This window comes from Panthera uncia (genome assembly GCF_023721935.1).
Source record: "Panthera uncia isolate 11264 chromosome B3 unlocalized genomic scaffold, Puncia_PCG_1.0 HiC_scaffold_1, whole genome shotgun sequence".
Classification (NCBI taxonomy): Eukaryota; Metazoa; Chordata; class Mammalia; order Carnivora; family Felidae; genus Panthera; species Panthera uncia.
In genome coordinates this window covers 125,848,886-125,861,583 of record NW_026057582.1, presented here as the reverse complement: position 1 = coordinate 125,861,583, position 12,698 = coordinate 125,848,886, and the positions used below count along the sequence as shown (strand labels likewise).

General features: G+C 39.5%; 2 protein-coding genes across 8 annotated transcripts in view; one reads left to right on the top strand and one right to left on the bottom strand.

Annotated features, from left to right (window-relative positions):
• TTC23 (tetratricopeptide repeat domain 23) overlaps positions 1–6,258 on the bottom strand; it is a 105,517-nt gene extending 99,259 nt beyond the window's left edge. For both annotated transcript variants that reach the window (XM_049614017.1, XM_049614016.1), the window contains exon 1: positions 6,010–6,258. The gene's annotated coding sequence lies outside the window, so the exon portion shown is untranslated. The remainder of the gene's footprint in view (positions 1–6,009) is intronic.
• The window catches only part of LRRC28 (leucine rich repeat containing 28), a 179,139-nt gene that overhangs the window by 20,504 nt on the left and 145,937 nt on the right, over positions 1–12,698 (top strand). For 2 of the 6 annotated variants that reach the window (XM_049614032.1, XM_049614027.1), the window contains exons 1-2: positions 8,647–8,755; positions 12,107–12,334. In XM_049614032.1, the coding sequence (XP_049469989.1) occupies positions 12,167–12,334 (168 nt within the window). In that variant the 5' untranslated portion in view covers positions 8,647–8,755; positions 12,107–12,166. Of the gene's footprint in view, positions 1–7,470; positions 7,491–8,646; positions 8,756–8,843; positions 8,956–10,572; positions 10,641–12,106; positions 12,335–12,698 lie in introns of those variants that run through there. The other 4 variants (XM_049614031.1, XM_049614029.1, XM_049614030.1 and 1 more) reach the window with 4 other exon arrangements.

Genomic DNA, 12,698 nt, shown 5'->3' with positions numbered 1-12,698 from the left:
GAATGGAATACTGATACATGCTATAACATAGATAAACTTCAAAAACGTTATGCTGATGCAAAAGACCACATACAGTATGATACCAGACAAGGCAAACCTACAGAAACAAAGTTTATTAGTGATTGCCTAGCCTGGGGTAGGAGTGGGAAGTGCCTGCAAATGGGCACAAGGTTCTTTTTAAAGTGATGGAATTTTCTAGAATTCCAATGTGATTAATACTTGCACAACTCTAAATTTTCTAAAAAATAATTGAGTTGTATCCTTAAGATAAGTGAATTTTATGACATGTAAATAACACTTCACTAAAGCCATTAAAAATAGCTATAAACCTGAATAAACAGGTTTATATGTAGCTATAAGCCTGAATAAACAATGCACTTTTATGTGTAATTCTGGCTTTTAAATATCTATGACTACAGGACTTTCCTAAGATAGGACAGCTCTAATTCTCAAAACAATGTGGCAAAGACTCCCAAATGTTGAAAACCAACCCTAAATTAATGTTATGGTTCTATGAATACATAGATCATATGCATTAGTTCCTGGCACCTAGTAGGCCTCAAGAAATAAGTTTACTGGATGAACAATTAAACCATTTTCATGAAAAATACAAAGAAATGGAAAAACATTCCATACTCATGGATTGGAAGAATAAATATTGTTAAAACGTCAATACTACCCAAAGCTATCTACACATTCAATGCAATCCCAATCAAAATTGTACCAGCATCCTTCTCGAAGCTAGAACAAGTAATCCTAAAATTTGTATGGAATCACAAAAGACCGCGAATAGCCAAAGTAATATTGAAGAAGAAAACCAAAGCGGGAGGCATCACAATCCCAGACTTTAGCCTCTACCACAAAGCTGTAATCATCAAGACAGTATGGTATTGGCACAAAAACAGATACACAGACCAATGGAATAGAATAGAGACTCCAGAATTGGACCCACAAAAGTATGGCCAACTAATCTTTGACAAAGCAGGGAAGAATATCCAATGGAAAAAAGACAGTCTCTTTAACAAATAGTGCTGGGAGAACTGGACAGCAACATGCAGAAGAATGAAACTAGACCACTTTCTTACACCATACACAAAAATAAATTCAAAATGGATGAAGGACCTAGATGTGAGACAGGAAACCATCAAAACCCTAGAGGAGAAAGCAGGAAAAAACCTGTCTGACCTCAGCCGTGGCAATTTCTTACTTGACACATCTCCAAAGGCAAGTGGATTAAAAGAAAAAATAAACTATTGGGACCTCATGAAGATAAAAAGCTTCTGCACTGCAGAGGAAACAATCAACAAAACTAAAAGGCAACCGACGGAATGGGAAAAGATATTTGCAAATGATATATCGGACAAAGGGCTAGTATTCAAAATCTATAAAGAACTCAACAAACTCCACACCTGAAAAACAAATAATCCAGGGAAGAAATGGGCAGAAGACATGAACAGAGATTTCTAAAGAAGACATCCAGATGGCCAACAGGCACATGAAAAGATGCTCAACGTCACTCCTCATCAGGGAAATACAAATCAAAACCACACTGAGATACCACCTTATGACGGTCAGAGCAGCTAAAATGAACAAATCAGGAGACTATAGATGCTGGTGAGGATGTGGAGAAACAGGAATCCTCTTGCACTGTTGGTGGGAATGCAAACTGGTGCAGCCGCTCTGGAAGACAGTGTGGAGGTCCCTCAAAAAATTAAAAATAGATCTACCCTATGACCACCAATAGCACTGCTAGGAATTTCCCCAAGGGATACAGGAGTGCTGATGCATAGGGGCACTTGTACCCCAATGTTTATAGCAGCACTTTCAACAATAGCCAAATTATGGAAAGAGCCTAAATGTCCATCAACTGATGAATGGATAAAGAAGGTGTGGTTTATATATACAATGGAATACTACTTGGCAATGAGAAAGAATGAAATCTGGCCATTTGTAGCAACGTGGATGGAACTGGAGAGTGTTATGCTAAGTGAAATAAGATAGGCAGAGAAAGACAGATACCATATGTTTTCACTCATATGTGGATCTTGAGAAACTTAACAGAAGACCAGGGGGGAGGGGAAGGAGGGGAAAAAAGAGTTACAGAGAGGGAAGGAGGCAAACCATAAGAGACTCTTAAATACTGAGAACAAACTGAGGGGGTGGGGGAGAGGGGAAAGTGGGTGATGGGCATTGAGGAGGGCACCTGTTGGGATGAGCACTAGGTGTTGTATAGAAACCAATTTGACAATAAATTATAAATAAAAAAAAAGGAAAAAAAGAAAACTTTATTGAAGAAAGAGAAAACATGCAAGTCTGATGCTTTTCTTAAAATCCTTTTTTTTAATGTTAGTCATGAAAGGCAGATATCTTAAACCTATATTTTTCTTTTTATAATATGCACACAGATGCACATTTTACATTTATCTTTGAAATATGTTTGGCAGGATTTTCTTTTTGTGATTTGAATGTGTTAGTGCAGAAATTAATGTTAGATCATTTATTAGAAATTGCAAATCAGTTTACTGTCTTATGGCAAGATATTGTTATCTGAAACTGTCCAATCTGATAAAATAATTTTTAGAAGCAAAAAATAAAAAATAGAAAAACCATCTTCATGATGTGATTTCTCTCTCCAAACACCTGATACCTGAAACTCAGTTAATTATGGAAATTCTTCAAAAAAAAATTTTTTTTTAATGTTTATTTATTTTTGAGAAAAAGACAGGGCGTGAGTGGGGGAGGGGCACAGAGAGAGAGAGGGAGACAGAATCTGAAGCAGGCTCTGTCAGCATGGAGCCTGACTCGGGGCTGGAACTCACAGACCCCCGGAGATCATGACCTGAGCCGAGGTCGGATGCTTAACCAACTAAGCCACCCAGGTGCCCGTATGGAAATTCTTTTTTCACTTAAGAAAACTTAGGGGCAGCTGGGTGGCTCAGTCAGTTGAGCTTCTGACTCTTGATATCGGCTCAGCTGATGATCCCAGGGTTGTGGGATGGAGTCCTGGGTAAGGCTCCGTGCTGAGTGTGGAGCCTGTTTAAGATTCTCTCTCTTTCCCTCTGCTCCTCTACCCCGCTCACATGTTCTCTCCCTCTCAAATTAAAAAACAAACAAAGAAACAAACAAAAAAAAACTTAAATGAAATGCCAATGTCCCAAGGGGAAAACCTGCTAACAGTTAGGCGGACACGACTGGATAGGCTAAAACGAGGTAACATTAGCTCCTTCATGCTATTGACTCATTTGGTTTCAGAGTAGGGGGTGGGGAGTGGAATGTATGATCCACAAAGTCACTTAGAGATCCAAGCTGACCAAGCTTTAACTAACAGGTGTCACGGCACACCGGGAGATTGGAAAACTGTGGATGAGCTTTTCACCGCTATTGGCCAGAAGTGACACAGGTCACGAGTGCTAACATTTCATTCTTCCCTGAACTGCAAAGAGGGCTAGGATATACAGGGGAGTAATGAGATATTGGCGTAAATTTGGTGAGCACAATTTGGTCCACCACATCGGTCATCTGCAGCAGGGGGCCTTGTCTCAAAGATTATTTTCCACAGCCAGAGATTCCTCCTTCTCTATTTAACTAAGAACCACTGATCAAAAACTTAGGATGGGGATGCCTGGGAGGCTCAGTCAGTTGAGCGCTGCTCTTGATTTTGGCTCAGGTCAGGATCCCACGGTTGTAGGATAGAGCCCCACGTCCAGCTGCGTGCTGAGTGTGGAGCCTGCTTGGCATTCTCTCTCTCTCTCTTCCTCTGCCCCTCTCCCCTCCTCATGCTATTTCTCTCTCAAAAAAGAAAAAAAGAAAAAAAAAAAAAACTAGGATGGATGAGCTTTGGATTCTTTGAAGCAAGTGTTGAGGCAGGAGACAAACATCCAGCTTGGTGTTTCTGAAGGACTTTACTTTTTATCGGGGGAGCTAATCCTTGATTCACCTGTTTGCCCAATACTGTGGAAAGTATCTGGTACCTGGTGGCAGCTGAGTGTATGGAATTTAGTTTTGTCTCAGAGAAACACGTCAAGTGAAAGCCTACGGTCTGAGTAAGAATATCTCCCATATTCTCATGGTGTTCTTCGATCATAAGGTTTTTTTTTTGTTTGTTTGTTTGTTTGTTTTTTTTTTTTTGCTTTGGTTGAAATTCCTTTAATTCAGCTGAACAGAACCAAGAAATAGTTCTAAATCCTAGGGAAAAGGAATAAGAACTATCTAATGTGAACAATGATCCCTTTTAATTGTGTTAATTGCACAACTACCACCACACCTAGTAAAATTCATATTTGTACCACTAGACCAAAAATAAGCTAAATGCTTTAGAAAAATGCAAAGAAATGCATTAAGATTTGTTAGTCAACCATAGGAAAGTAAAGTAATTTGGATAAAGTCTCTTACAAGGCTGCTAACCAATCTGTACTCCATTACTTACAGTAGTAAGTCCTTTTAATTCCTAGTCTCTGTTCTTGGAACGATCTAAAATTAGGCTATCAGTTTTATCTTCTTCAGTTACTACTCTCATTAGGTCTCACTCCTTCTGAAAACCTAGGACCAAACCCCTTAATTCCTGCAATTTTGACTCTTTATGCAACTTTTTGGGGGTCTTTTTTGCTTAAAAAACACACACACAAAAAACAGGTCCCCAAATGAACCTTCTGCTGCAGTCAGAGTCCATCATTTTTCAGGCTTGCACATATTTGCTAACAACTCAACCAGTACCCGGGATGCCAATTCCCTCCTTTTTTATCTACTGAAATTTTGCCCACTGCTCAGGACCAAACTGGGTCTTAAGCGTGTTGTGAAGCTCCCTCTGAATGTTTCAGGTCACACTGATATATATACTCTTGAAGTGCCTGTGGTTTACAATAGGTATCTATGCATCAAGAGCTATCCAGAAGTTCTGGTTTAGATGTTTTAAGCCTCATTTCCCAGCTAGAGTATGAGTTTTTTGAGAGACTTTATTGTATTATTTTATATCCCCCTATAACAGAAGCCATTCAAAAAATATTTATTGCATTCCTACTCTAATTTATGCTCTGTAGATATAGATGTGCCACGAAGTATATTTATTAGTTGAATTAATACACGAAGAATCTTTAAGGTGCTATACTTTGGCATTATATATTTGGCTGAATCCTAAAAAATACATTATATTGCTATTTCAAATAAAAATTATTCTTGCTTATCAATATTTTCCTGAACTTTCATGTTTTAATTTTTTTTTAATGTTTATTTATTTTGAGAGAGAGAGAGACAGAGTGTGAGCATGGGAGGGGCAGAGAGAGAGGGAGACACAGAATCTGAAGCAGGCTCCAGGCTCTGAGCTGTTAGCATACAGCCCGATGGAGGGCTCGAACCCACGAATCGTGAGATCATAGCCCTGAGCCTAAGTCGGTGGCTCAACCGACTGAGCCACCCAGGTGTCCCTCATAATTTTAATGAAAATATCATTTTGAAAATACAAATGTTGGGTTTCTTTTTTGAGAATTTATCCTTATATTAATTACCCATTGATTCTGGTACATATAACAACACTGTTATCCTAGGTCATTAGCAGATCTGTCTCTGAATTACCCAATCTACAAATATACACAAATTTTGGATCCAAAGCGGATTCTAATTTTCTCTTATATTTTGATTATCTATTATGATAGGTATTATAGTATACAGAAATATGTATTTCACTTAACAATTACAATAATATTACTAAGTATCCCTCTAAATCCATATTAAACAACAATAAATCACAGCAGTTTAGGAAATACAATAATCTATAATTAATCGTTTTCTTTTCCCTTGTTCCCTTTACCATTCAAAAATTCAATGATTATTTGGAAATAACATTCTTCCAATCTCACCCTAAAAACAGCTTCTAAAAACTCCTTTTCCTGCCACGATTGTGCCTGTATTTTATCTGGTTCTCCTTTGACGCTTACTCCTTTAAAACTATCGAAAAACCGGAAAAGTTTCTTTAACTCTCAAATCTCTGTGTCGTAAAATCCTTTGTCAATTTACCCAGTACGCAGGAGAGGATCTCTGTTCCTTTTCCGAGCGAATTACACAGTTGTCTCCGCAGCCTGATTTGCCGGTTTGGTTCCCGCTGTATGAGTTTGGTGATTCTTTGTACAAATTAATCACCATGAAAAAGTCTAAAGCAGGGCAGTTGCAGACTAAATTATAGCAGTCTTTTCCCGTAAAGCAACCTGGTACCTCACAAAACTCCAGGCGAACAATGAATGATAGAGCATGCACCAATAGGAAGTGGAGGAGAGTATTTTGTGGAAGTTTGCAACCCAATCCCGGAGGGCCAGAGGTGGGAATTTTAAAATGGGGTTTTCTTTTTCTTGGAATTTTCTTAAAGTGGTATTGCTGCCTTTTGATGTTAAAGTTTGTCAAAGATTGCCAAATTGCCAGATTAAGGAATTTTGAGTGTTTTGTGAAAATCAATACACATTCAAATTGACATTCTGGCACAGAATCCCTTGGCTGTTTTTATAGCAATTTCAGGGGAGTAGAAGTTACTTAAAGAGAATTCATTATTTATGATCAAAAATAGGATGTTAAAACGTGGATGGGATGGGAGGGTATTATGCTAAGCGAAATAAGGCAGAGAAAGACAAGTATCATACGTTTTCACAGAAACTTAACAGAAGACCATGGAGGAAGGGAAGGGGAAAAAATAGTTTCAAACAGAGGGAGGCAAACCATAAGAGACTCTTAAACACAGAGAACAAAATGAGGGTTAATGGGAGAGGGCAGGGGAGGGGAGAAATGGGTGATGGGCATTGAGGAGGGCACTTGCTGGAATGAGTACTGGCTGTTTATGTGATGATTCATGGGAATTTACCCCCAAAACCAAGAGCACACTGTATACACTGTACATTAGCTAACTTGACAATAAATTATACTTATATATATGGAAAAAAACAAAAACAAAAATCAGATGTTAGGGATGCCCAGGTTGCTCAGTCTGTTAAGCATCTGACTGGGGCTCAGTTCCTGAGTTCCAGCCATGCTGTGGCTCTCTGCTGTCAGCACAGAAACTGCTTCAGATCCTCTGTCCCCCACCTCCTCTCTGCCCCTCCCCAGCTCATTCTCTCTCAAAATAAACTTAAAAATTTTATTTAAAAAAATTGGATGTTAAATTAATGCATTAAAATATTTCTTTTGTTTTTAAGAAATGAAAACTAAGTGGCTAACATTGATTACTTTTAAAAAGACCTATTGTTAATCATTTTTGGAGTCACTTTCCAGTACTAGGAGCAAGTCTTTTTATTTAGGTTGATCCTTAATAACCTAAGTATTTTTGTTTTTACATAAACTAGGTTTCCTTGTTTTAAGTCTAGCAAAAAGTTCCTAAGTACTACAAATTCTTAGGTATCTAAGAATTCTTAGGTAACTAAGTATTTATATCAAAGTTCTTAGAAGTACATGACATTCACCATGCCACATAGTTCCAGAACTTCTGACGGCCAGGTTTAATAAATAGGTAATTGGTAAGTATTTCATTATAACTCATACCTCATCTTGGAATAAATGTTACTTTCATTTAGCATAACTTTGCTTTAGAGATTATTCATCTCTAACAGTAATTAAATAAACCAACAGGAAACTAGTTATAAACCCAAGGTTGCTTGGCAATGAATCGCTAATAAATTAATCAACATCAAGCTTTTCAAAGAACAATGAATAACAGCAGATTCATGAGAGGAAGTTTAAAAAACCCTTCATTTCAGAAAGTTGCCATGTTAACAAACATCATATTTAAAAAATAAATGTTTTTAAAATGTTCCTTAGCAATGTTTAGAATTATTATTGTTACTATTATTTTTATTTTTACTAGCATAATGCTTTCTTCCTTTGATGTTATCTTTCCGCGGACATAGGAATTCTCATTTTGAAGAACTATTTATTGACGGCCTACTCAGTCATTCTAGGAACTGCCATAATATTTAATTTACTAAGCTGTTAGTGTCCCTTTTAGCAACCGTTTCACACAATAGACTTTAGGTATTTCAAGAGCAGAGACTAGGTTACCCACCTCATCTTTGGAAGGAACCTGTCAGCGCGCACAGTGAGCCCTTAAATCCCATGCTTAGGCTCACCTCTTGATAACTAACCTTGGCCATATTACATAAACCTTCCAGACATCAGATTTTCATTCGTTAAACGAGTATGATACTAGTACCTGTGTCATGAGACTGCTGTGAGGGTTTAAGGGATTGTGCACAGCTCTAAGAACGCTGCCTGGTACACAATAAGCGCTCGGTGTTACTACTGTTGTTGTAATTCCTCAATGTATACAGTGAATAAGTGCACGAGTCCGTGAATGAATGTATGAATGAAAGAACAAATCAGTTATTGGCAAGTCCCTAGGCTGGAAAGGGCTAAGTTGCCCCCCTCAACGAATAAAGGGAAAAGGTGCTCTCAGCACAGCAAAACCCCAGCCGGAGCCGGAAGTCTAAGTTAAGCTACGGGCGAGGCCAGGCTGGAGGAAGCCGAGCTTTTGGCCAATAGGCACAGCGCTTGAAAAACGAACATCTCGTCCAAGATGTTTTGAAACCGCGAGAACAGGGGAGAATTATCGCGATGTTCCGTCTTCCCTCCCAACTCTCAGGAGCTCGGGTTCCGCCCCGCCCCGCTCCCCCGCCGTCCTCGCCTCGCCCCGCCCACTGCCGTCGGCGCCCCGCCCCTCTCTCCGACCCTCGGTTGGCAGTCCAGCGCCGCCTGCGCCCGGAGCGCTGGCTCCGCCGGCGCCGAGGTGAGTGCGGCCGTCTGTTGCTTCGGGTGGCTCGCGTGCCAAGGGCCCCCTGGCCCGGCTCCCCGGTCAGCACGCTGGGTCTGGCAGAAGCGTCTGGGCAGCGGCGAGTGGTCCCTGGCCCGAGCGGGCCCGTCCGGCCTCGGGTCGCCATAGCTGCCGGGCCCTCCCCGCCCTCTGTGGCTGCAGAATTCCGATATCGGGTCTGTGAAATCCCTGCCACTGAGCTCGCTGCTTCCAAACTGTAACGACCTTAGTGTTTGGTTAACTCGGGCAAAGCGGCAGGTGTTTTGCCCAAGACTTACTGGGAAAACAGTCTTTTACAAATGCTTTTAATATACAATTTTTAATTCTCTAATTTCCAGTATTAGAAAATTGGAGTGGGTATTCTACTGAATTAAATACGGAAGTCAGTCTGAGGGTCTCCTTTTACACACACCTGCTTAACATGTGTGGATTTTCTTAAGGTGGAAGGATTTGTTTACTTGTTTTAAACAATAATAAAGTGGGTTGGTGTTTACATGTCAGAAAATTTGTGGAGGTACACTTGGCATACCGTTAATATTATTAAGTGTCCCATTTATCGTTAGTAGATTAAGAGGTAGTGAAGGGAATTTGTGGAAGAAATTAACCATCTTGGTAAAGGCTTTATCTTGCCAATGAATGCGTTTTGGAAAACCATTAGCATTTTTATTGGCACCTTTCAGATTTCATTTATGTAGATTTTATCTCCCACACTGCCTTTGTAGCCAGATGTATTTTAGCAAGGTGAAATGATGTTTTAAAGGCAGCCCAATCCCAGCCTTCAGGATTCAGAAGGAAAGCAATTAGGTTACACTGAATTCTCTTATTGGCTCTTCATCAGTGAGTGTGGATTTTGGGTGTAGTTTTGCTTTGTAGTCTCACGTTTGTATAAGCGTTGGCTACCACTTAAATTTAATAATATGGAAGAAACAGGCTCCATTGAACACTGAAGTGCCTGAAAGGCTATATTGTAAGGCAAGGCACAGACTTTGGAGTTGGTCCACCTGGGTTGGAATTCTGGCAAGTTATTACCCTCTGAGAAACTCAGTTTCCTTATGTATAAAACAGGCTAAATAATGTCTATTGCAATGCGTAGTTGTATGGATTAGGGATTTTTATGGTACTTAGCAAGCATTTAGGATGTAGTATCTACAAGATGACCAAAAATTAGAAAGTGAAAAAAAATCTGCCTTGCAGTATTACATGTTCTACTTTTCATCCACTGATCAGCCGTTTGAGGGCACCTGCTTTGTGCTAGATATTGTGTCCAGGCGGGTATAAAAGAGTGAAGAAAGAGCAAGATGTCTGCCCTCAGGAGCTTCCAGTCGGTTGGCTAGATTGACAATAGATACACCTTATCTCCAAATAAGGCTGGAGAATCAAGGTGGGAGGGGGGGCCAGATTGTGAGGAGCCCTCAATGCTTGGTAAGAGCTTGATTTTCTTACAAACTTTTGAAGGCTGTGTTTAGTTGATATGTGTGCACTAGGGAGTGAGTTTCCCTGAGAAGAGACCATGGGATTTACATTTTTAAAGGTCCACTGCTAAGTGATTCATGTGTTAGAAAGTATGTAGAGTGGACACCAGTAATACGCACGGCTCTGGCCGGAGATGAGAGTGGTTTTTGGTTTTGGCTGGTGGAGAGATGTGGATGGACTTGAGGTGTATTTCGGAGATGGAAACCACTGGCCTTAAGATAAATTGGAGGTACCAGGTGAATGGCAGGATGGACCCACTCATGACTTAAAGCCTTCCATTTAAGGGATGAAAAACACTGGGGAGAATTCAGATTGCTGATGAAAAGCAAAATGTGTTAAGTTTGCAGCCCTTGTGAGCCATCTAACCTGCTTCCAGTTTACCACTTCAGTGAGTAATAACCCAGCAGACTTCTCTTTCGACACAGAATCATCGATTCTGGTTTAGTTCCCTTCTGCTTTGCAGGTCAGAGAATTAAGATGTAGAAAGATGGAATATGTTGTTCAAAGTGACGTACGTCTCATAAAAACAGGTTAAGTGTGTAGGTAGAATCAGTATGGGAAGGTTTTGAATTCTTATGTTGCACCAGGGATATTATTGAATATTCCATATTGTCTGCCCTTTTAGATGAAGTGGCAAGTGCTTTCATACTAGATAGGAATTGGGAGTTTGGAAATAATAGAAAATTACCAAAAAAGTTACAAAACTCTGCTAATGGAACGCTTATGTTACTGCATTTTGCACTAACTTTGCCCAGTGAAAATAGTTTTTCTTAAGAAAAAAAATTTTTTTTCTTTGAAAGGCACTTTTAGTTAGGGAGTTCCAGAAAGGATGCCCAGGAAAATGAGGGTAGATCCTTTGCACAGAGCTCACTCAGCCTTTTTGCATTTCCTTAATATCCTTTGGAATCCTGTGAAGAACCCAGTCTTTGAAATCCACTGGACACCCTCATCTCTACCCCAAAGTGGGGAGGGGGAGTCCTTGCTTTTATCCCTTATGAGCCATTTGACCTTGGACAACATTTTTGAAGCTCTGAGTTTTTTTCCTCTTTTGTTAGTTAAGTGATTGTGAAGTTTGTTTCTGCTCTGTGCCTAGTTGATAAGATGGCAAATGTTATTTCTCTTCCTACCCGGTCACTTTCAGAGCTAGAAGGGAATTTAATCTGTTCTGGGTTCTGGCCTTTACCAATAAATTGCTGTCTCCCTTGTATATGTTAGGCAACTGAGGCCTGAAAAGATTGTAAGAAAATAATACAAGGTTCTTATTTCCTAGTGCAGTATTTCTTCTTTCATTGAAATAATAAAACTGTATATTCCTTGACCTGTTTCTTTACTGCTCCTGATAATCTACAAAGCGAAGAAGGGAAAAAATAGAGGTAAAAGAAGGAAAAAATTAGGATATAGGGCAATATTCTGTACATAGTAAGAAATGAGGAAAGTGAAGCTGTAAGTGGTCTAGATGTTTTGTATGTATTTAGCAATATTTTTGAAACACCTTAAGCTACACATAAAATGAGGTAGGTCAAGAAGGAAATGGTTTGCTCTATCTGATTTTTAAGCTTTCTTTGGGTGCATGTTATGAAACTAGTCTCTCTTAGGCATTCCTATCTCAAGTTCAAGAGCTAGTTTTTCAGTTAGGACTGTTGCTGCTAAGTGGTACATATTGCTTAAGTAGTGAGAGTATTTAAATAGTTGCTCTCATCTCCTAAATATGTTCAGTTGTTATGAAGGAAAAATATAGGGATCAAATGTGTAACTCTCTCTTTAGTGTCTGCTGGTAGCTGTGTGTGCTAACTGGTTTATTTGGCAGTGCTTATGAGCACTATCATAATGATTCAATTTTCTTGTTCTCTTTAGAAATGGACCAATTTTGACAAGATGTAGTGCTGCAGCGTGCCTGATGGGATATATTCAGTCATGGCATCTGAACTTTGTAAGACGATCTCTGTGGCAAGGCTGGAAAAGCACAAGAATTTGTTCTTAAATTACAGGAATCTGCACCATTTTCCATTGGAGTTACTGAAAGATGAGGGACTACAGTACTTGGAGAGGCTCTATATGAAAAGGAACTCCCTGACAACCTTGGTACAGTATTATATTGCATATAAAAAAAAAATCATTTGTAATGTGGTCCTGACCGAGATCTATTTTACATATCCTAAGACATTCAGACCAGGATGTACATCCCCTCTTGTTATCTCAGCAGGTAGTAAGGATACAAATACAGGGGTTTCTCGTTAGTGGAGAATTCATTATCCAAGTCCCTCCAATATGAGGTTACAGGAAGAGTTGTATAGGAAAGCAAAATAGTCACTAATGTGCCAGTCATAGAATTAGTTTCCATTCCAGAACCCCACTTCACTTACCCTGTGCATCTGTCTTTGCTTTCTTTGTGGGATAGGCTCCTTAGCTGGTTTTTGGATGTTACCATACCGAAAAAGTTAAAAAG